This window comes from Accipiter gentilis, chromosome 18 (assembly GCF_929443795.1).
Source record: "Accipiter gentilis chromosome 18, bAccGen1.1, whole genome shotgun sequence".
NCBI classification, from domain to species: domain Eukaryota; kingdom Metazoa; phylum Chordata; class Aves; order Accipitriformes; family Accipitridae; genus Astur; species Astur gentilis.
In genome coordinates, this window is record NC_064897.1 from 27542328 (window position 1) to 27565197 (window position 22870).

The following is a 22870-nucleotide window of genomic DNA, read 5'->3' on the forward strand; positions in this document are numbered from 1 at the left end:
ACCCATATGACCCTCCTCAAGCCAGTCCAATTTCCCTTTTTGCAGCCTTTTTTTAATGCTCTAGGATTAAATTCCTCAGGGTGAGGACAACTCTTTCCTTTCTACTTGCTCTCAGCTGCCTGCTGAGTAATTTACAGCCTGTGGTAAGGAAAAGAGAGCAACCTGCAGCTTCCCTTACTTGTGGTTTGTGTCAGGCTTTGTCTTTGCCATCCCTGCTGCCCCAGCCTCATTTGCCACTCCTCAGGTCCCAGCCAGGCTCTGCTCATGCCCAGGATAAGGCAGGGGCTGGACTGATGCCCAGGGATGGCTTCGAGGTCACAGTCCTAGAAGTCACTGAAGTGCCAAGCAATTAGAGTTTTTAAAGAGTAAGCCTTGTTTTCATCATTGCTTCAAGCAGTTTTTGCATCCCAGAGCCTGCTCACTGACAAGGTGGAAACCGCTGACCCTAGACTGAGGATGTCAGGCTGGAAAATAAGGATTTGCCCTGAGAACACACAGACAAAGCTATTCTTGTAGTTCTTCTATCTACTAGCTGTATATCATCCCCATCAGCAAATTCATCTGCAAAACACAGCAATTTTGATATTTTATTTGTCTTGGTCTTTTTTTTTTTCTTGCATAGGCATAAATTACAATCTGTTGATTAAAAAATAAAATGAACAAAACAGTGCAGCATTTGCAACAGGCTACAGCATCAAATACAATCTCGTCTCCTGCCTGTAACCATCTGTTTCTGCAGGGCTAATTCGTAACACATGTGTAGGGCAAACCGAGAAGGAGGGAGAATAGAGGAGGGAAATGGAGTAAATGAGGGAAAGCTGCTCTGACAGCTGTTTCACATTTCTCCTGCCTCCCCAGGTTCAGCCTCTGCCTAAATAGCCCTGGGCAGAGATGTACCATGCTGAAGCAGCAGTTTTATGTGTCCTCTTTTCCTTTGCAGCTCAGGAAAGCGTTACGGAAATGCTGCAAGCTGCTACTGGGAAGAGGCGGCTGCCTGGGTACTTGCCACAGAATTTGGGGGCTGAAAAACCACACGTAACCTCAGCATGCCTTCCTGTGGATCCTCACGCGGTCGGCATCGTGAGGCCTCTAAAACCAGCGCTGTCCTCTAAAGAGCATAAACCCCCCCCAGGGTGACCTCTTACTCGTGGCTCCAGGGGGGTTTACCCCAGAACAGCAGTGACTTTGGTCTCCAAAGGACAGGGCAAGCTCACCCTGGAAAGCCAAAATACTCCCTGCCCCACAGCCAGTAGTTTACAGCCCCCCCCAGGAGAAGCAGAGACCCCCGCTCCCCCTTTCCCCCCCCTCACCAGCACGCCTCATTCACCAAGAGATCATCCACCCCGACAGCCCAACCCAGAGGCCAGGGAGCCAGAAGGGAGGTAAGAAAAAGGGGTTTTCCAGCCTTGTGGTTATGGCATTTGCTCCAGCAGCCAGAGAAGCTCTGGGGAAGGGGGAGAGCTTCATCTCTGCTCTCTCTCTTTACCATACAATTAAATACAGGACCCATTCTGCCAAGCCCGGGACAGGTCTGGGCATTCACAACAGCACAAATCCGTGCACGCAGGGCACTCATGGACATGACTCCAAGGCAAGCAGGCAGAAGTTTAAAATAACTTTGGCTGCAGATGCCAAGAATTAAGACTACGCTCAATATAGGAGAGAATTTGTCGTCACTGGATCTGGCTGCAGGTCTGCTTTCTCCTGGCAGCCCGGCCTCCCAGCTCTGCAGGAGGCTCCACAGGGTAATTTTAACCTGTTGGAGATGGGGTTGCCCCCTTCAGGCTCGCCTCCCTTGCTTGGAGCAAGGAGACCCCTCTAGAGGGATGCGTCTTGTGTAATTATCCCACATCACACCTATAGCCTGTGTCCTGGTGGTTTACACTCAGAACATCAAAGGATGCTTTAGTAAACCCCTGGATGTAGTAAGAGGAGCCGGACGAGCGCTCGTGGTGTCATGCCCCATCCAGGCACGCTTGCTAAGGAACCATCAGGTTGTTGTGAACCACTATAGGTGCTTGTTAATAAAGCACGCTTGGCCATTGATTTTGGAATCCTGCGCCAATCACCGATGGGTTGCGTATGGGTGATGCTCCTGTTTGTAAGGCAGCACACTTGCTGAGGGTCACTCACCAGCACAGCGAATCCTTCCCAGCCAAGGCCCCTTGGCCTTATTTCCTGCGCTACGAACTTGTATCCTTTGATAACAAATACAGAATTTTGTGTACTGGTGATACGCTTTTGCATTGTAATCGCTATAGCCTCTGGCTGCTTGCTGGCACCTTGATTAAAGTTGATAATTTCTCAAATAACTTTGATGACTCATTGTCAATCGCTCAACACTTTGGGTCCATCAGGTCAACTGAAGGTTGACAACCTAGAATTGGTAAGTGTGCAATAATCTGGTGGAATTAAGGAGCAGCTTCGGAATGGTATTTTGAGTACTCAGTTATCAGACTCCACTCCCACCCGAACCGTAACAGACACCCCATCCCAGTTTATCAGATTGTGACAATGTGCCACCATTGCCCTCAGCCCCTGGGGCTGGCACGGAGGGACACAGGGCTCGGCCCCTCTGCCCGACACACATCAGGGCGTGCTGGAGGGAGAAACCTCCTCAGCCCCTTCCCCTCCTCTACACCCCTCACCCTACAGCGCTTCGAGCGGAGAAGACCAAAGCAGGACTCAACTCACGGTGCTCCCCCCTGCGCTCGTGGTGCCGGGGGAAGACGATGCCAACATCGGATGGGGCTGAAACGCTATAAACTCGAGCCCTTTAGCTTTTCTTTCAACAAAACGCAAGACGAACGCGGAGGTTGTAAAGGCCATCTAAGCACAGAAGCCAAACTAAGCGTGCTGCAGGCAGCCAGGAGGTGGAGCGGCCAGACAGCCTTGGCACTCCTCAGCCTGGGCAAGGTCCCCACGCGTCCCTCCTGCGGTCCCCTGCCACGGCTTCCCCCATCAAACGATGGGTACCGGCAGGATTTACGTGCCCCATGCAGGCAGGGCTCCCCATCCTGCTCCGGCACGGTCCTCTGCAGCCAGGGCTAGGGGAGCTGATCGATGCCAGCGAGGAAAAAGACAGGAGGGAAAGAGAATCCTTCCAAGAAAAAGGAGGTCAGCCCGCACCAGCCATCTGCCATTGGGAACCCGATGGTGACAGAGACAGCCCTGAGCACCGCAGGCGGGGGGGAGGCCCTGTTGTCCCCCCCCCAGAAGGTGAAGCAGCATGCTGGCACCTACAAGCCCCGGGGAAGGAGATCTCCCCCCTCCGCCCCGTCTCCCATCCAACAGACCACCAAGGCAGGGAAAAAACTCATTGCAGAGCACCGGGACGGCAGGTCCCGCTCGCTGCCAACAGTCACCTATATACAGATGCAGCCACGGGTGAGCATCCCTGGCACTGCGCTGCAGTCTTGGAGAACGTCTCCGGAGCAAGGAGAGCAGGAGTGCCTCTGGCACCCCGCCAAGCAGCAGTCCATGGAGGACCTTGTCTCCCAGGTCCAGCTATCAAGCCGCTGACAACTCGAGGCCCGTATTTTAAGCGGCTCTGCTCATCTTATTCTAGCTTATCCTAATGTGCACGCTATTCTCCTACTAAACGAAGCTCTAGCACTCTCCGCGTCTAAGCCACTCACCCAAGCAGCGCCACATAACGTCCTCTGGTTAAGTAGAAATCACATGGAAAAAGTCTTTTTTCCTTTGTTACTACAAAAAAAAATAATCCCTAACTCCCCAACTGGAAAATAACCCCCCCTCCCCACCACCCTTAAAAAAAAAAAAAAACAACCCAAAAACCCCAAAAAAACCAAACCAGAACAAACCCAAAAGGGGAAGCAGGCAACAGAAGTTTTCAATAGCATTGTCAAGCTTAACACCAGGGAACCGGCCAGCCGGGGAGGCCGACGGCATCGCCAAGACCCAACACAGCCGCCGGCAGCAAGAGGGCTCGAGCAGACGGACAGCAGCACCGGGGCGGGCTCCACCACCAACGTGTGCCAAATTTCTCCCCTCCTGCTGCCCCAAACCGTTAGTTTTATGTTAATACTCCGTTAATACTGTCTTATTTCCCCTCTGCTGGCCCAGCATCGGAGGCGTGGAAAGCTTCACCTAAACCAACACCAAGGCAGGAGCGATGACCCTGCACAGAGGGGAGAGACTCAGTGGCCATGACCGGTGGCTCCTACCTACTCTGGCAGCACCGAGCCAGTCACCGCGGTCCCATACGCCATATCACGCCCAAAAGCCCGCGTGAAGCACATCGCAAAATTACGTACCCCTTTCCCAAGCCCCGGCAACGCTAGGCGCGCCGTCAGAAAGAAGCTGGGCAACGGGGACGAGGGGCTGCGCAGACCCGATAAAAAATTAGCTTAAAAAGTTAAAATGTCCGATACGCGCTGAAAACAAGCCAGGCCGCGCTAGGACCCACGTGGGATGCTCTTGCCTCACCACCCCGGTCCTTGGAAGAGTGAAAACCTCACCCCTTAAACACCAGCTCTTCTCCTCCCCTGAGGGGAGCAGCTCCCTGGGGCAGCTGCTGGCGCATCCCGGAATTTCTACGTATGAAGCAGCGAACCAGACGAATCCCTTCTTGCTGTCGGCCCGGCAGCATCCTCATCCCACGTGGAAGCCGGGGTTCAGTGCGCCGGCTCCCCGTGCACGCGGAAGCGGTAGATGCAGGTGTATTCGGGGTGGCCCCAATTGCTCAGCACCCGGAGCTCCACCAGCTGGTATGTGCCCACAGCATCACCCTTGGGGAGAATTGGGGGGGGGGGGGGGAAGGAAAACCCTGAGCCCTTGAGAGCTCTCGAGGGCTCAGAGACCCCCAGGGACCCCATTTCCTTCTTGGGGTCGGGTGTTCCGAGGGCAAGGCTTACTTACCTCCAAGTAAAACGTTTGGATGGGGTCACCGTCGTGGTTGTAGGTGAACTGCCCGAGGAGAAAGCCCTCCTCCTCTCTCTCCTCCTTCAAGCCCTAGAGAGGGGCAGGGAGGCAGAAAGGGAGAACCGGGGGGCGATCAGAGAGGGAGACCGGAGGCGATGAGCGCACCCGGGGCAGGGGGGGAAGAGGGAGACAGAGACCGAAGCGCACTTGGCCCCTGCTCCTGCTCTTCCAGGCCAAAGGGGGCAAATGGGGACAGGGGCCGGTGGGGAAGGATGGGGGGGGAAGACCGAGAGAGTTACATCTACTCGATCCCCTCTCTCCCAGTGCCCCCCCCCAAGCCCCTCCTGAAGCCCGGTGCTTTCCCTGTCCCCCCACCCAGTGCTTCTTCTTCCTCTTCAGGATAAGAGCAACCCCCCAGAGCACCCCACAGCCTGGTACGGGGCTCGCTAGCCCTCCCCTCCCACGTCCTCCACCACGGCACCCTCCCACCGTGTCCCCCCACTCCGCCCTCGGGTCCGGGCGAGGGCACTCACATAGACAGCGAAGTCCTTGGGGGCGCTGGGGATGGTCCCCTGGGGCGAGAGGGCTTTTGGGATGTGCTCCAGCGTCACGGCCGTGGGGCGGATAATGCTGGAGAGGCGGATGATGGCAAAGCCCTGGGACCCACGAAACGCCCAGCAGTTCCCGGGGTTGACATCTGGCTACGAGCGTGGGAACAAGACACCAGCAACGTTATCACCATCAGCGCCGCTTTTCTCCCGCCCCGACATCAGCGCGGTCGCTTGCTTGGAGCGACGGCCCAATAAAACCCACCGAGAGCCCACGCGAGAACCGGCCCGCCCAGCCCTCCCCCTCAGCGGGGTCTCGCCCCGAAGGTGCCCACCTGCAGGATGACACGGGGGGACTGCGAGTGGTACCACAGGGGGATGCCGAACAAGCTCAGCAGCGCCGTCCGTGTCTCGTAGGTCTCCGAGCAGCGGGTGTTGATGACGCTGGCCCCTGGCACGGAGAGGGGATGGCAGCAGGGTAAACTGCGTGTCAGCACCCTCTGGTCCCCTCCCCAGGATGGCTGAGCTCGTCCCGAGTGGGTGAGAGCCCCCCATCACCTACCCGCCGACTCCAGAGCGTAGTCAACCATCCCCACGCGGTCCTCGCTGTAGCGCTTCAGGGCCTGGCCCACGATGAGATGCACTTGCTGCGGTGGGAGCAGAAGGCGTGAGAGGGGTGAAGGGCCAGGGCGGGTGTCCCGTCCCCAGCCCGCCTCGGAGAGGGCACAAGGACCTGCCCACAAAACAGCCGAGGGATGAATCACCGTGGCAAAAATGAGAGGACACGCATTTGGCTAGGAAGCCTCGTTAGAGGTTGCTAAAAATAACCCAGACAAGAGGAGCTATGCAATGAAGGGGCAAGAGCCCAGGCACGCTGGGCTCACCCATCCCCATCCCGAAAGAGGGGCTGGCCCCAGGGGAGGAAGGGTATCCCTCAGTGGGTACCAGACACAACCTGACAGCCCACCCAGTCCTCCCCAGCATTATCTGCTGGCCCCTCCTGCCCCATCCCACCGGATCGATGGGAGCTCCCCTCCTCCAGAAAAGGGGGAGCCGGCCGGAGCATCCTTCCGGAGCCAAACCCAGCCCCAGGAGCTGTGACCCTGCAGCACCACGACGGGTCTAAACTTTACGGCGTGCATACAAAGCTTACACAGACTGCGGGGACTGCTAATCCCAGCTTGATCCCTCCCCTCCGCTACCTCCACAGGGAATTGCCGACAACTCTTTCCAAAGCAAGCAGGCTCATTTTTTCCCTTGGTGTCATTCTGCTGAAATGCTTTGCCCCAAGTGACTCAGCAGCACTGCTGAAGGACGGGGGTAAGCAAGATGCTCAGCCCGTGGAAACCTTGCTGGCACCTGCCCCGTTTTCTCGGTGAAAGACACGCGAGCAGAAACGTGGATTTTAAGGCAGCGAGAGCCTCGCAGGCACGTGGATATCGCCACCTGCGACCCCTTCCAGGGCAGGGCACGGGCACAGCCCAGGGGAGGCTGGCGAAGGGATGGAAGAGTTTCAGGGATGCTCTTGCCAGGTGGGATGCGAGCCCCGGATCGATGTCCCAGCTGTAAGGTCTGTCTCCACGGCTCTGCCACCTACCAGGCATACGTGCCAGCTCCCTGCCCTCCACACGGCCCCCGATCCCACACCCGTGGTCACCATCGTGTCCCTGGGGCTCAGGACAGCACTCACCTCCTCCGTCACCCCTGCGGTCCCCCCTTGCCGCAGGGCCACTCCGATACCGGCTTGAGCATCCCGTGCCGACAGCCTCCGGTCCTCCGAGACTTTGGCCAGGATCTTGCGCTCCAGGGCCTGGAGCTCCGCTTGCAAATCTTCCCGCTGGAGGATGAGGCCAGCAGCACCGTCCTGCCGGGACTGCGACAGGAACCGACTGACCCACGCTGGGAACTGCGCTTCCACCTGAAAGAGTGGGGACAAAGCTCAGCTCCGGGGCAGGGACCCTCGTGATGAACAGGATGGGGACCGGGGACTCACATCAGCCCGCATGGCCTTCAGCTGCTCCAGCATCCCCTCCACGTGCTTCCCCATCACCTCCTGGTCCGACTTGAGACCCACCAGCTCCCTCCTCAGCGCTGCCACCTCCTGCTCCAGCTTGGCCACCTCTTGCTGGAAGCTCCCTCGCAGGCCCTCCTGCGCAGAGCTGCGCCAAGAGAAAGGCAACAAAACCTTGTGCCGACAGCCCCAGCTCCCCCCCCCCCGCAAACTAGGGGAGGGGGTTCATCCCTCACCGCCTACACTCAACCCCATCTCCAGCCCCAAAGGGTTGTAATTCCTGTGGCAACGACCTCTTCTACTGCATCCCGTGGGAAAGCATCCCCGGCTCGCCCCTCGGCTGAAGGGCCACGCTCCCCACGGTGATGCAAAATGACGGTGTCGAAGCTCGTTTGCTGCAGTCGCTCTCTGAGCTCTGCTGCCAGCCAGGGCGCTTTCTTGCCAACATACCCACAATACCCATCCCTCCTCCCCCCCCCCCCCCCCCCCCCCAAGACTGTACCTCTCAACCAACCTCTCCTTTGCCCAGAGTAAACCAGACCTGGAAACCCCTCCTAAGCCTGGCTGTGGGGATTTTCACCCTGCTATTTGCCTGCCCCTAAAAGAGCTGCAGCTCTGCCCGGACAGCCGGCATTACCTCTGCCACTCCAAGTTCAGCTCCAGCAAGCGTGCCTCCATCTCCTGCCAGGAGAAGGGGAAGGGGTGAGACCCGTGATGCTGGTGGTGAGGATGTCCTGCCCGGGTACCACCGCACGCTCGTCCTCTTACCTGAGAGGCTCGTGCCATCTTCCCCAGGCGCCCATCTAAATCCCTCTGCACCTGGGCTCGGAAGGCATCCAGCTCGCCCTGCAGGGTGAGAAACAAGGCGGGGGGGGACATCAGAGCCTGGCCCCATATGCCCCCCTCTCCCCCCGTGCACCCTCGGCACCCCTCACCTGGAGATGGCTGGTCACATCGGTGCGGAGATGCTCCTTCAGCCCCGCGTCCCGGCGGCTCACCAGCCCCTCCAGCAGCACCAGGATGTCCCCCGGGGGTGGCTCTCCCTCCGCCGTCACCGCTGCCGCCCCTCGCCGCAGCTCCCACCTCGATACCTCGGCCTCCAGCGCCTCGAAGCGTTTCTCCAAGGCCTGGAAGCGAGCCAGGAGCCGGTGCTCCCCCCGCAGCCCCTGCGGCGGCAAAGGCAGGGCACGGTGCAGCCCCCCGTGGAGTTATGGCCACCCGGGGAGGGGGGGGGGCACCTGCTCCCCAGGGATCCCGGCAAAAAGGGACCCAGGACCCCCCAGTTCCCAGAGTCAGCGGCATCTTATTCATCTGCTGCTTCCCAGGAGAGGGCAGATGCCCTGCGACACCCCGAGAGCGAGATGGCCACAAGCTGGGTGAGCCATTTCCACCAGCACGGAGCCACTTTCTGTCCCATCTTCTACCACCTCCCCATCCCCTGGAAGGGCTCCTTCAGCCACGGATCACACCGTCCCAGCTCTCCCCACAAAGCACCCATCCCACCGCCGCACTTTTGCCGAGGCTCACCTGGTCCAGCGCGGTCAGGTCCCCTGCCCCAGGCACATCGGAAGAGGAAAGTTTTCCAGCTCCCCACCATGGGAATGACGGGAGGTTGAGTGTCGACAGCCCGTACGGGTAGAAGTACCAAGCTCCTGGTCATGCAGCGGGATGAGATGGTTAAAACGACAGCGGTGGATGTGCAGAGACTCGGCCGTCAGCATCTCCTGGGGTTACCAGGAGGCCCCAGCACAGGGGTGCAGACGCACCAGGGTACCAGAAGCCACGAGAACGGAGCTCGGGGCCATCCCATCCGCTCCCCTCCCCTGGGTATGGCAGCAGGATGCTCTGCACCGTTCCCAAATCTCAAGGCAACAGATCGAGCCAGGCCGACTCACCGTAGGCAGCAGCAGCGAGGAGCAGGAGGAGCAGCAGCAGCAGGAGGGACCTCTTCAGCCACGGGTAACGCCTGGAGCACGGAGAAGAAAGAGGAGTCCGTACGACAGCACCCACCTTTGCCCACCGCAGCACCCTTCTGGATGGGGGCCAGAGGGAAAGCAAAGCCCAGCCGGGCTTCGGCACAAGACGCCCACCCCACGCATGCCGGGCTCTGCGGGGCAGCCCCTCTCCGGGGTCCGGCGGGTTTTCCCCAACGCTTCCCCCATCCCGGCACCCCACCACCACGCTCACCTGGAGAGGGGGATGCCGCCCGAGCGGGGACCCGCACCGGTGAGGCGGTGCCAGGCAGCTGCCAGCCCGGAGAACAGCCATCCCACGAACCGAACTGCCGGGAGAGAAACGGAGCCTCAGGCGGGGGCCCGGCAGAGATGTGCCCTCCGTCCCCAAGGATGGTCCCGCAGCGGGGATAAAACCCCTCCACCCCATGAGGGAACAGCACGCCTGGCATGTGGGGAGCGGAGATACTCCAGGGAAGAAGGGTGCTGCTGGAAACCCCCCTGCCGGCCCTCCACTCACCCGGGGAGGTGAGGACCTGCCAGAGGAAGGAGCACACCCGGGAGGCTGCGGTCCTCAGCCCCGACCCAGAGCTGCTCTGGCCAGAGTAAAAGTGACCTGGAAAGGAAGAAGCGAGGCGGTAGGTCACCAAACGGAGCCCGCACCCCTGTGCGTCACCCAGGGCGAAGGCTTTGCACGAGGGGTGGTAGGCAGCACCCCGGGCACAGCTGGGTCCTGGGCTGGTCCCCTCGGGAACATCTCCCCCAGCATCCCCGCTGGCGCATCCCTACCAGCGTAGTCGTCTTCCGAAGAGTACCCAGACGACGAGGCGTAGGTGTCGTACGTCTTGCTCTCCAGCAGCCCGTTGATCTTACTGGACTCGGTGTCCCCTGTGCCTCTTCTCCTCCTGGTGGAGAGCTCCCCACCTGCCCCCAAAACACAGAATCTCCCTGAAAAAAAACCCCCCACAACCCCACAGGGGGCAAGCGGGCCAGCCAGCCGGCCTGGGGGGCTTCCCCACCACCCCGGTGCCCAGGGAGGGAGGGCTCACCCCAGTACATGCTGCTGTCCAGGGCATCGTCCAGTATGGAGCTGCCCAGGGCGGCGAGGCCCCGGCTGCCCCCCAGGTAGGACTCGCTCATCACGGACTCGCTGTAGTAGGAGGTTTGGGTGCTGGGGGCGGGAGACAGGCGCTTCGTGCTGCTCGATTTCCTCCTGATCGACCTGCCAGGGGTGCCGAGGGGCTCATCAGCCACGCGTGGTTATGGGGTGGGGGTGGGGGGGGGGGTCACGGTGTGCCCACGGGGGAGAAAACGGGGAATTCACCCCAATCCCTTGGCCGCCATCGCTTCCCTCCGCCTCCCCCACGGCAAGTTTCGGAAGGTGCAAACCGCCGCTTCGTGAACAGCCCTCCCGCTCGTCCCCGGGGCGGCTGCCGGCACCGCTTCCGCTCGCACCGCTGCGGTTTTCCGGCCCGGCACTTGCAGCGCATCTCCCTCCCGCCATCGAGATGGAGGCGGCTGCAGCCGGGAAGAGGCACGCAGCCCCCCACCACCCACCCACCCACCCACCCACGGCAGCCAGGCCAGGGTCAGGGTGCAGGGTGGTGGTGGTGGTGGGGGAAGGACACACCGAGATGCCAGGGACGGCAAACCCGGGGCTTTTGCTTGGCACAACCAGCGCCAAGGTTGCCGGCGGCCATGACGAAACGCAGCGAGCTCGCCCTCGCGCTCCCTTCTGCCAACCGCCCCGCTGCCCCCACCCGGGGAAAGTGCCCAGCCCGTGGTGTTGGCACAGACCCCCCCATGCCCCCCAGTAACTAGGTAGGACCCCCATATTCCCCCCCCAGTAACTCGGGGGGACCCCCATATTCCCCCCCCAGTAACCAGGGAGGACCCCCATATTCCCCCCCCAGTAACCAGGGAGGACCCCCCCACTCCCCCCCAGTAACCGGGGAGGACCCCCATATTCCCCCCCCAGTAACTCGGGGGGACCCCCATATTCCCCCCCCAGTAACTCGGGGGGACCCCCCCGCTCCCCCCCCAGTAGCTCACCTGCTGGTGCTCTCCTTGAAGGGGAGCTGCTGCCCCCCCAGCAGGGAGCCGCTGCCGCCGGTCGTGGCATCGTCGTCCCCGGGGTAGTAGCGGGAGGTGACGAGGCGCTGGCTGCGGCGGGACATGGCGGCGACACGGGCTGTCACCCTTCACCTGGGGGGGGGGGGGGCGAGGAGGGAGTGGGTGGGAGAGCACCCACCCGCGGAGGGCCCCCAGCCCCCCCCAAGCAGCCGTGGGGTGCCCGGTGCGGCCGTGGGGGGGGTGCTCCGAGCCCCCCCCCACCCACCCCCAAGACTTATAAACCTCCTTCCCCCCCCCACGGGACACCCACGCGAGCACCCACTCCCCGATGCCGGTACAGCCCCCCCCCCCCCCGCCAAACCCCCCCCGGTTCCCACGCCGACCCACCGGCGGGTCCCGCAGCGCAGGCCGGCAGCCCCCCCGTCCGTCCGTCCGTCCGTCCGTCCGTCCGCCCCCGCCGCCGCTCCGCTCCCTTTTGTTTTGCAGGGGAAGGCGGCACCGGCCCCCGCCCCCCCCCCCCCCCCCCCGGCCGCCCCCGCCCCGCCCCGCCCCGCCCCGCCCCGCCGCCCCGCGCGCGCGCGCCCGCCGGGGCCGCCGCCGCCGCCGCCCCCCCCGGGCTGTGAGAGCCCCCTCGGTTCTCCCCGGCCTTCATCGGCGCTATTAGCGCCGCTAGGGCCGGCAGTGCGCTTTTATCTAGTTCGCTGCGTTTCATTTCTTTTTATTTTGTTTATTTAGTTTCATTTCATTTTATTTACTCTTATTTTATTTCATTTCGTTTCATTTAATTTTGTTTCATTTTATTTAGTTTCATTTAATTGATTTTCAATTTATTTAGTTTCAGTTTTTACTTTATTTTTTAATTTTCATTTATTTTTATTTTATTTTGCTTTGTTTTATCTTCTTTCATTTTAGTTTCATTTAGCTTCATTTTATTTTTTACTTTTATTTTGCCCTATTTTATTTCGCCCTATTTTATTTCACCCTATTTTATTTCGCTCTATTTTATTTCGCCCTATTTTATTTCGCCCTATTTTATTTCGCTCTATTTTATTTCGCTCAATTTTATTTCGCTCTATTTTATCTCGCTCTATTTTAGTTCATCTTATTTAGTTTCATTTCATTTAGTTCCATTTCACTTCATTTGATTTCATTGCATTTTATTATTATCAGCATCATTTTTTGGGGGGGGGGGGGAGGGAGGGCCCATCCGCACCCCCTGGCCACCCACAGGGCCCTGGGCACCAAACGCCTCAGCCCCAGCATGGGGGGCTCCCCCCACGCCCCCAAGGGTGGCGGGCGGCCCACGCCGCCAGGTCCCACGGGTGACACCAGCCCAGACGGGGGAGGCTCCCCGGCCCCCTTTGGGTTTTGCCCAAACGTACCAGCTCCGTCGGGGCGGGAAATACCCGGCACCCCCACGCGCCCACCGCCACGACGGCGCAACCGAACCCGTCCCCGCGGCGCGGGCGGCCTGGCTCGACGCCTTTGCGGCCACGCCGCCGCCACCGGGCGAGCGGGTTCCGCCGGGGCCCGTGGCTTCGGCACCCCGTTCCCGGCCGTCTCCCCGCCGCCCGGCCGGTTCGGCGGCGGAGCGCGAGCCAAACCCGGCGGCTCCCGTGGGACCTTGGGCGGGCGACGGGCACGGCCGGGACGTTGTGCAAACCGGGCGCGGAGTTGAGAAAACAGCCGCCCTCCCACGCTCCGGTTACTAAATCCGACGCCGCCTCGGAAAAAGATTTGCCGGGGGGGAGGTTCAGCGATGGGGGGGGACACACCGGCTGTCTGTGGCTGGAGACAGTTGTGGGGGGGCCACGTCCGTGGGACACGGGACGGGAACAGCTCTGCCGGTTTTGGGGATGGTGTTAAAAAGGCATTTATAGGAAAGGTTAAAAAATATGAAGCCAACAGAAGGGGAATAACCTGTTGCAAAACAGCCCCAAAACCTTTTCTTCCCCATGCCGGGGTTTGAGGACGTGCTGCCGGTGTCGGGGGGGGACGACGGGGGGGGTCACACCGCAACAAACCCCGATTCAGAGTCCCCGGCCCCGTTGTGTAACACGGACAGATCCTCTTTGTCTCTATTTTTTTTTTTTTTTTTTTTCCCCCCTCCCTTTCGAGCCCATTTTTTGTTCCGGCCTAAATCTCCGCCCGGCTTTCCCAGGGCAGCTCCATCTCCTACTGTGCCAGCCGCCCTTTTTTTCCACCCTTTCCTTCGGCTTCCCATCGCCCCACGGATGACCGGCCGGGACAGAGGCCAGCTCTCCTCCCCCCGTGGCACCTTTATCTCTGACCGCGCCGATGCCAACCCTGTGCCACGTAACCTCCGCCGCGGATTAACCCCTCCGGGGGGGCTCAGGGGATAAGCTGGGTGCTGAGCTACCCGGCACTAAATAGGGTGCACGGCCCCGGGTCAATCCGTCCCCTCTGAAGAGCCACTTTTTTGGGTGAGGAGGGAGCTGGTGGCGGTTCCCCGGGGGATTTGGGGGGGATGCTGGGGAGGGGGGAAAAAAATGGGGTTTGCCCCCCCCGCCCCGCCTTGCTGCATCCCCGGTGTTGCGACGGAGGCGGCAATGCCGGAGCTGTGGGGGTTTTTGGGTGGGAGTGGGAAGAGCAGGGCAGGGATAAGCAGCGAGCGGTTGGGTGCCTCAGTTTCCCCACATGGGCAGTGGGGAGCCTCAGCTCTCTTTTTGGGGGTCACCAGGGCATCACCAGGCGGGGGGGCGGTGGAGAAGCGCAAGGAGCTTGCCAACCGCTCAAGTTCGGCAGGCCTTGTCAGGGAAAGGCAGGAAAAATCCCTACCCTTTCCTAAAAGGCTTTGGAGGGCTGAAGCGACGCGTCCGGGCACGCAAGGACAGGCCGGGGCTGGGAAAACCGGGCTGGTGGGGCGAGATCCCAGCTCGTGCGTTCTCCACTAGGGCAACATTTTATTTAAATACCCTCCCCAGTCCCGGCTATCCTTACATCCCGCTTTCCCAGTCCATCGCGCCGCCGAAAGCCGACGCTACGCAGAGTCCGAACTGCACGCCGGTCCCCGTATCGCCCTCGGCAGCGCGCCAAAACACCCCAACCCAGCGGGGTACCGAGCCCCCCCCTCCCCGTATCACACCCATGACCCCACATCATCCACCACCACCTCATCCCGGCGAGCCGCCCCGGCCAGGCAGCGTCCCACCGTCGCCAGCACCTTCCCCAGGCGACGGTCCAGCGCCCGCAGGTGGGGCTCGGTCAGGATGGGTGCCAGGGGGTCGGTGGCCAACGCCTCCCGCAGCAGGTCGCTCAGGCGGTAGGGTTGGGTGGCCAGCAGCCGTAGCCGCAGGTAGGTCGACTTCTTGATGCTGTCGAAGATGAGGAAGAAGAGGTCTCAACGCGGGGAGCCTCTCGCCGGACGGCAGCTCCGGGACGGGCGATGGGAAGCCCTTACCTGCAGCATTGCCGGAGCGGGGCCAGGATGGACGGTTCGTCGCGCGAGTGCGTGCCGAAACTGGGGAGGGGTGGGGGGAGAAGCCCGCCGGTGGGTGTCGGGGTGGTATTGTCCCACGTGGGGCACGTTTCGGCAAGACCCAGGGTCTCCCCCTCACCCCTTTGCTGGGCTCGCTTCCCCCCGCGCCCACCCCGCTTTACCCGCGGCCATTGTCCAGGTGGAGCAGGAAAGTGTCGTTCCCAAATTTCTCAAAGGTCTCGTAGTGGTGCCGGTCCATGTTGCCTGCGGCGGGGCAATAAATTTGCCATCGGGTGGTGGGTCAGGAGGTGGGAGCAGGGACACGGAGCACCCTCCTGGTGCGAGACCAAAACCCAGAGGCTGGGGAAAAGGGCTGGGACCACCTGTAAGGTGCCCATTTGGTGGCCATGGCCGGGGGGGGGGGGGACCCGAATGGAGCCCCCGGGGCCTCCAGGCCCCTTCTCATCCCAGCAGCCCCGTGGAGGGACAACAGCGGCAAATGGAGCAGAAGTAATGGCAAAGGCACGGCTGGGCGGCCGGGGACGAGGAGATGGGAAGCTCTCCAAGTCAGATATGATGGCGGGGGGGGACGGACAGCGCGGGGAGGAAGGAGCAGCCCCAGGGACGGGAGGAGCGGCATGGGTCCTGGGAAGCATCACCACTGGCCCCGGCTCCCCAGGAGCTGCATGTGGGAGCTTGCTGGCAAGCGCTTCCCGTGCCCGGGGTGTTCAGCTGGGATCTCCTCCATGGCACCTCTCGCCCTTCGGCTTCTGCCTGGGATGCACCCTAACGGCACAGCCCTTTGCTCTCGTTTTTGGGTAAGAGCTCAGCTCTCTGCAGCTCGAGCAATGATTTGGCCAACAAACCTGGCAGGGCGCCGTACCACGGGACATGGAGCCATTTGGGTTTCCCGGTCCCGAGGGACCCTCCCGCGGCCCCCAGCGCCGGCACGGCGGGGCTCACCCATGAGGAAATCGAGGACCGCCATGTCGATGAGGTCGAGGAGGCGATGGCCCCTGTCGTAAGGCGGCGTCTCTCGCACCTGAGCGCAGTAGTTGGGGTTCAGCTCCCACCTGCGAGCAGAGGTTGGGGTTGGGGGGGGACGACAGGGCCATGAGAGCGGCCGTGGGGCGGCCCCCTCCCATCCCACAGCTCTGCTGCCCCACGCCCCCCCCCCCCCCATGCCCCGGCTCACTCAGCCTTCTTGCTTTTGTGGTAGGAGCGACGCCAAGGGCTGCGCCAGGAACGGCGCTTGGCCAAAGTCTTGTCGGGCAGCAGGGCGGCCATGGAGCCCTCCAGCCGGTCCGGCTTTCCGCAGAGGGCGTGCTCGGTGGAGCAGTAGTAGGAGCACTCCCCGTAGAAGCAGACGTTGCCCGCTGGCCGTGGGGAAAAAGCAAAGGTTGACGAAGAGCGAGGAGGTAACGGGCTCGCTACCCCCATGCGGGGTGAGGCCGTGCTACCACCACTGCCCCGGGTGAGGATGCTCCGTGCGCCATGGCCATGTGCCACCACCGGCAAAGCAATGCCAAGGAAAGCCTTGAGGAGCAGAGCCCCTCGGGAGCTGGAGCTGTCCCCAAAGGGACGGTTTGCCCCGGTGCAAGGGGGAACCGGGGCAGGAGCAGCCAGCTCCAGATGAGTTCTGTGTTGGTGACCGCCAGAGAGGATGGACGGCATGAAAGCTCACCTGGGGAGATGAAGAAAGTCTTGGCCAGTTTCTTGTCGGTGGTGATGTCACGGATCTCCTTCGTTATATTGACCAAACGGCCAGAAACTGGGGGGATTCGCCGGAAATCCAGGATCCTGAAACACAGAACCTGGAACCATTATCTTGCTGACCCCGGCTGGTTTTCACAGCAAGTTATTAAAACCGCTGCGAGACGCAGGTATCCCTTGCAACAGGGAGGAAGAGGTGGGACGAAGGAGGGAGCACTTTCTCTGCCGCTTTGCTGTCACGAGAGGGCAGAGTTGGATGCAAAGCTTGCCCTCACCTGTCCAGGTGGAAGGCTGCAATCTCCGCGTTGTGCCGCTCGAAGTCCGAGAAGTAGAAGAAGTCGATGGGGGTCTCCTGGTCCCGGGTCTGCCTGGGAGGAGAGGCGAGGGTTGGGGGTGATGGCCATGGATGGGGTCACCCCAAGCGTGGGCTTGGCTCCAAACCACCCCTCACCTTGTGTCCCTGGTGCCACTGGAGACACAACCAGACCCAGTCTCCTCCAGTCTCTCCCTGCTGGGTGGTGTGGCCCCAAACCCCCAGCCAGGCCGCCACGCACCCCCTGCTCCCAACCCAAAGGCTGGGAAGTCTTCATGGACTGAATGGTCCTCAGGGACCATCTTCTTCTTTCCACCACTGGAGGTCACTACCCCATCACAAGCTGCTCCCAGCCTGCCGCAAGCACCATCAAGGAAGGCGAGGGGAAGCGGACCACCCCGCTGGCCAAAATTTTGGGGGGGAGGGCTGAAGCGAGGCAGCACACGAAGCATTTCTCCATTTCCCCCTCCGTGGTCTCCTCCGGCCACACCTCACCACCTAATGGGACCATGCGGGTGGGCTATGGGGTTGTCCCCCCCGGCTCTACTCACTTCATGGGCTTGAAGAGGGCCTGCCCGTAATTCGGGAACATCATGATGAGCTTGAGCTGGGTCCCGCCGGACTTCTGGACTGAAAGGGGGCACAGCGGGGTGAGGGAGGTGGGCAGCAGGCAGCGGGGCAGGGGTGCGGGCAGGGGTGCAGGCAGGGAGGTGGTACCCGAGCTGACGATCCTCTGCGTGGCCAAGTCCCGGAGGAGGGTGGGCATCAGGGGGTCCCGGCGGGGGTACAGCTCGTAGCGGTTGATGCCGACGTGGAATTTGAGCCAGGTAGGGTAGGTGTCGTAGGCCGTCTTCCCTGTCGGGAGGAGCGTCTCGGCTTTACTGCTGCTGACCCTGCAGCCCGACAGCCACCGCCACCCCAACAACAATGACAGCGTTTAGTTGGGACGGGACGGATCCGGTGTCCCCAGGCCCTTCCTGGGAGCCGGCGCATGGAGGGTGAGGTGGGGGCAAAGCCCAGAATGGTGGCAAAACGCCCTTCCCCGTGCACCCTCCTTGGGGCTCCTGGCACTTGGGCAGATCCCACCCGTGGCTGGTGGCCGGGAAGACCCGCCAGCACAGCCAGAGGGGGCTCAGTGTCTTCCCCTGCATCCCCCGCGGAAGATCCCTGGGCTGATCCTGCTCCTCTCATCCGTGCCTTTATTTCCCTGCCGGAGCAGCTCATCTCATTGTTTTTCCCCAAGGGATTAGCTCCTGGGAATACAGCCGGCTACAGCCATCCCCCTCCTCCCCTCCCACCCCCCCACTCGCTGGGGACACACACGCATCCGTAAAACAGGGGTGGAGGAGCTGGGGCTTCCCAGCCATCCCCAGCACCGACCTGAACTCTCAGCCTCAATGTCCAGTTCCCCTTGGTTGGGTTTATCCCCCACCCCTGGTTTTCCCAGGGAGAGAAGTTTGGGTTAGCACTATCCCTGTCTCTGTGCCTCTTGCAAATCTGCAGTTTGCTGGCATTCAAGGGGGGCTCCTGGGGGTATCTGCCCCCACTTCTGCACCAGCACCCACCTGCGCTGCAATGGGCCAGTCTGGTCCAGGGCATCTATAACCCAAAATCACATCTCTCTCTCTAGGAAAATGCAGACTGTGCCCCAATTTCATCAAACCAGACCCATCTCCCATGGTTATCCATAGGTGAGGTGGTCCTCAGAGACAAGGCGAATGCCCATTTGCAGAAACCAGCTCTTAAACCAGCTTTTATTCTCTCCCAATTTTAGCAGCCACCATGTTTGGAAGGTGTGCTTTCTGTAAGGAAGCTGCTACGTGTTATTGACGCTAAAGCTTTTAATATCTTCCCTCCTAATTAGAGGTTAGTAGTCCAGTGATAAAAATAGGCAGCCGGCAGCGGTGAGCTCACCATACGGCCAAGCCTAAAGAGGTCAGGCGATGTCCTGCGAAATGCAGGACGGGAACGCTCTCACGGTTAAAGGTAACCTACATTGCGGGCTTTGCATCTCCAACATGTCAGAAGAGGGAGATAAAACCGGTTAGAAATCTGGAGTGGGGACTTCCTCAAATATATATAGAAAGACCAAAGGCTAGAGTCTGCACTGGGGAAGAAAAGAAGACGAGGAGATGACCTAAAAGATACCCTACATAATACTATGAATAATTCAAGAGTCTCCTTTGGCGTCACCGTGTGCTACAGGCTCCCGGGTAGCAGCCCAGAAATTCTGAGTTAAGAGAGGACTTGAGGCACAAGAAGAGCACGCTCAACAACTGGGGCCCCACCAGGGTGGGATGCTGATTTACACAAGGAAACGACGGGTACTCTCCCTGCCGCTTGTCCCCTCGGACCCACGTATCCCCCAAAAACATGCCAGGCCTGAGCTCGCTCCTCACCATTCGTCACTCCCGCTGCTGCGCAGGCTGAATTTCTCCACGGGGTTGACGACAAACAGCTTGTCCTTCTCTGTCACCTCCGGCACGGGGATGTTGTAAAGAGGATGCTCGAAGAGCGCTGCCAGCTTTGATCCCTCGGTCCGCCCCGCGTTCCCCTCTCCGCGCTGGTGCCGGACCCCCGGCTTTCCATCCCTTGCTTGCGGCCTCGCTCCTTGCAGCTGGGAGCCTTTCTCCAAGGAGCCATTGCTGCCGCTGAAATCCTGAAGGATTCGCAGGCTCAGCTTTTTGGGGCCAGCCAGCACAGGGTTGCCTGAAGGGACGCCCGAGGCTTTTGGTGCTTTTGCATCGCAGCCGCAGGGCCCGCGGGCTGCGGGGAGAGCCAAATCCATCGCCAGGTGTACCAGGAGGGCCAAGAGCAGGAGGAAGAGGAGGCTGACTTTAAATTTCCTTTGGAAAAGCGTTTGCAGCCGGCGCCGCATCCTTCCTCACCTGAGATGCTCAGCAAGGGGCGGGCACCCACCCGGGGCTAAAAGAGAGCCCGTGCGGCCGCAGCCTCTGTGCAAAAACAGGAGCGAGACGTCCCGGATTTAGAGCATCGCAGCAAAAGAGCAACCGGTGCGAGGGCAGAGTCGTAGGAAAGATCTGTCACCGTGGCACCTCGCGGGGTGATGCCGCTGGGCCGGGAGGTTGCGGCGGGGTTTATCAGCGCTGATAAGGGGCGAGTTGGTACCGCCAAGGTTAGCGTGAACGGGGCAAGTTCCAAATCAATAGCCACAAGGCTGGCTCCGGGACAGCGATGGCTGCAGATAACCCCCCACGCTGTCCCGTCCCTCCGTGCCGTCACCCGCACGGGGCTGCAGAACATTTCTTGGTATACAGGGCATTAAAGCGGTTCTGCCCCTCTGCAGCACCCACCCTGCCCAGCACTACATGGCCCCATTCCCCGTGTCCATCATATCCACATACTCGAAATCCAGGAGAATTTTTCTCCTGCTGCTCAGCCACAGCAGTTTTATCACCCTCCCCCACTTATTCAAAATCACTTGTACTCAACCCCCCTTTCAAAAAACCACTCAGATTAGGTAAACTGCAGGGGATGCGGGTATCAGCATCGCTGGGAGGGGAATAGCTGGGCTGGCAGTGCTAAGGAAGGGCTGCCAGGCAGGTGACGTTCACGGGCAGGGATGCTCCCAGGGCCTCTGAAGCAGGCAGGGGAGGCAGGCAGGAGCGGGGATGCTGGCTCTGGCATCAGGAGAGAGGGGCTGCGGGACCCTTCGAGCGCTGGGGAGGACTGGCAGCTTGCGGAAGGGAAGGGCAGCCCATTTTTACAAGAAATTCACTTTTCCAACGACACCCAGCGACACAGAGCTGTGTTGGTGACTCGTAGGGAGGGAGCTTTGGATTTGTTAAGGGACAGAGAAGCACGGGATCACCCGCAACAAGCCTGGGGGCTTGGGTACAGAGTCCAGAGCGATCTTTTTCCTCTTTTCGATTTCCCAAAGGACAAAGAGGGCACGTGAAATCCCATACATCACACAGTCCTCCTTCGCTGCATGATGTACCAGCAGCCAGCTTGGACATCCTCGCTCCAAGCCAGGGAGAGCACGACGAGCGGCGAGCAGGAGGGGGGTACGCTGGAGACCCCCTCCCTCGTCTGCTGCCATCCCTGCGCTACCCTCTTGCTCGCGCTGCCCTCTCCGCACCGTCCCATGCCAGCTCCGTCCGCGTCGGGCTCGGCCCCCTCCCAGCCGGTGCGGCGAGAACGCGGTGTTCCCGGTGTTCTCGGCTCGTCGTGTCCCACGGCGCGACAGTTGCCTGGAAACCGCCTCCGGCTGACACCATCAGCCGCCCCAGATTCAGCCAGCCCTGCGTTCCCTTCCCCGCGTCTTGCGCTAACAAGATGGCCGATGGGAGCCGGGGCGAAGGGGAGGAGGAGGAGGAGGAGGAGGAGGAGGAGGAGGAGGAGGAAGAGAGCTTTCCAAGCCGGCTGGCGAGCTCGAAGCCCTGCAGAAGGAGTCGGGCGGAGGGGACCAGATGGCTTCCCCAGGGAAGGGAACACGGCGTCTTGCTCCGGGAGGTTTGCTGGATCCAGTCCGGACGTATGGTTTGGAATGAAGGCGCCTAGGAGGGGCTGTAGCTGGAACATGGGATCGTTAGGTCATTGCTTAAAAAAAAAAAAAAAACCAACAAAAAAACCCAACCACCAACAAAAACCATGTGCTAACCGCTCACATCAAAGGAGCTGGGCTCGGCTCCCGAAGCAGGGCCACAGATTTCTTTATTCCAGAGCCAGCCCTGGGAGACTGAGGGGAGTGAGAACCCCCCCTTCTTCCAGTGCTCCAAACCAGCTCCAAACTGGACTGAGGGGATAGAGACCTCCCTCCCAAGCCTTAGAGCCAGACAGGGACAGGGACCCTACGGGCTGAAGCCACCCTACTGACCGAGGGTCCCATCCCCGGGCTAGGGGATCTTGCAATCCTAGTCCCGGTCCCGATTTAGCATCCTGTCAGAAAGTAGAGGCAGGGGGATTAGCTGGGGCGCTTGCCACCCTTAGCGCTTCAATGCCAGCATTAAATATTAACCGAAAGATTTTTTTAGCGAGTCAGACATGAGCCTGCAGCAACGGGGAAGAGCCGGAGAGCTTCAAAGCCTGCCCCAGTGTCCTGACAGCATGTCGACATACCTTGTTGCCATGACATCATCGCAGGGAAGCGGTTGAGTTCACACCTCTTTCTTCCCATCTCCCCCCTCCTCCAGCTCTTCCTCCATCTTCCCAGCGCCTTCCCCACTTCCCAGCAGGTTCGAGTCACCCTTGGGGCAAAGGAGGAGCACATCCGAGGACATTTCCACTGCTGGCACCGAGTCAGGACTCCCCGGCAGCTGATAATGAAGCGCAGCCCTCTGAGCTGCTATCGCAGCTTTCCGGGACGAGCAGATAGAAAGGGTCATTTTGGCTGGCACCGATGCATCACCCTGCGTTTTTCATCTGCTTTTTTACATCTGATTCAGCCTGACGCTTTGATGGGTAATGGCAGCAATAGGCAGGGGGCAAGAAATGAAAGGGAGAGGAGAATGCAATAGCAAGCCACCTGTTGCCAACTTCCCCAGCTTTCTGCTGAAAATTTGTAAGGTAAAATCCTTCAGCAAGGGACTGCAGTTTTATAGTCAAAAGCAGATAGGCCCTAGAAGCTCCAAAGCATCAGTCACAGAGGGGTCTCTTTTGTGGGAAAACACAGCACAAGGGACCGTCTCTGATCCATAAACTGTACTCACCTGAAAATTACAGGCGTGCCCCAAAATGTGCCAGTTCCACAGCAAAAGGAGGGCAAAAGTCTTCTAACACACAGGGGCCAGCACAGCATGGCTCAACTGGCAACAGGTCTGAAAATTGAACACTTGCCTCAGAGCAGGGCCCTTGACACGCACAGCTGAATTTTGGGAAGCTGAGGTGTGCGCTTTCATGTACAGTGCCGATGATGGGCACGCAAACCAGCAAAGACGGGTTGGCTTCTTTGTGGTAACTCCTTGTGGGAAAGCT

At 60.4% G+C, this 22870-nt stretch overlaps 2 protein-coding genes and 1 long non-coding RNA gene across 6 annotated transcripts; 1 reads left to right on the plus strand and 2 right to left on the minus strand.

Annotated features, from left to right (window-relative positions):
• Positions 1–573: 573 nt before the first annotated feature.
• Positions 574–11959, minus strand: SUN2 (Sad1 and UNC84 domain containing 2). Of its 3 annotated transcripts, XR_007508778.1 has the most exons (19): positions 11856–11959; positions 11448–11600; positions 10445–10617; positions 10185–10319; positions 9916–10011; positions 9631–9724; positions 9339–9409; positions 8971–9095; positions 8379–8609; positions 8212–8289; positions 8081–8124; positions 7426–7591; positions 7123–7350; positions 5995–6079; positions 5768–5883; positions 5418–5585; positions 4882–4974; positions 1097–4751; positions 574–1050 (listed from the first exon to the last, which is right to left on the minus strand). XR_007508778.1 is itself a non-coding variant. In XM_049822508.1 (18 exons), the coding sequence occupies exons 2-18, from the start codon at positions 11570–11572 to the stop codon at positions 4638–4640; spliced, it is 2142 nt and encodes a 713-aa protein (XP_049678465.1). In that variant the 5' UTR covers positions 11573–11600; positions 11856–11959; the 3' UTR covers positions 574–4637. The 3 variants fall into 3 exon arrangements, 1 of the variants encoding a protein (XP_049678465.1); XM_049822508.1 differs by having other exon boundaries at positions 574–4751; XR_007508779.1 differs by lacking the exons at positions 574–1050; positions 1097–4751 and having other exon boundaries at positions 5418–5581.
• Positions 11960–13609: 1650 nt separating this feature from the next.
• On the plus strand, positions 13610–16287 carry LOC126048063 (uncharacterized). Its single transcript, XR_007508780.1, has 2 exons — positions 13610–13912; positions 16127–16287. It is a non-coding gene; the product is annotated as an uncharacterized LOC126048063 (long non-coding RNA).
• On the minus strand, positions 14009–22216 carry LOC126048059 (extracellular serine/threonine protein kinase FAM20C-like). Of its 2 annotated transcripts, XM_049822512.1 has the most exons (11): positions 22016–22216; positions 19333–21469; positions 17651–17826; positions 17485–17563; positions 16896–16988; positions 16592–16707; positions 16103–16283; positions 15871–15980; positions 15090–15171; positions 14890–14949; positions 14010–14803 (listed from the first exon to the last, which is right to left on the minus strand). In XM_049822512.1, exons 2-11 carry the CDS (start codon positions 19809–19811, stop codon positions 14569–14571), a joined length of 1611 nt encoding a protein of 536 aa, XP_049678469.1. In that variant the 5' UTR covers positions 19812–21469; positions 22016–22216; the 3' UTR covers positions 14010–14568. The 2 variants fall into 2 exon arrangements, with proteins under 2 accessions (XP_049678470.1, XP_049678469.1); XM_049822513.1 differs by lacking the exon at positions 17485–17563 and having other exon boundaries at positions 14009–14803; positions 17651–17788.
• Between the last annotated feature and the right edge of the window lie 654 nt (positions 22217–22870).

Coding starts and splice junctions, on each gene's coding strand:
- SUN2 (XM_049822508.1), bottom strand. CDS start 11,572: ATGTCCCGCCGCAGCCAGCGCCTCGTCACCTCCCGCTACTACCCCGGG. Junction 10,320..10,444: donor GGACAGCAGCATGTACTGGG/GTGAGCCCTCCC, acceptor TTTTGGGGGCAG/GTGGGGAGCTCTCCACCAGG. Junction 5,586..5,767: donor CCCCCCGTGTCATCCTGCAG/GTGGGCACCTTC, acceptor CCACGCTCGTAG/CCAGATGTCAACCCCGGGAA.
- LOC126048059 (XM_049822512.1), bottom strand. CDS start 19,811: ATGCGGCGCCGGCTGCAAACGCTTTTCCAAAGGAAATTTAAAGTCAGC. Junction 17,827..19,332: donor AGCAGCGGGAGTGACGAATG/GTGAGGAGCGAG, acceptor GTCGGGCTGCAG/GGTCAGCAGCAGTAAAGCCG. Junction 16,989..17,484: donor GCCCTCTTCAAGCCCATGAA/GTGAGTAGAGCC, acceptor CTCTCCTCCCAG/GCAGACCCGGGACCAGGAGA.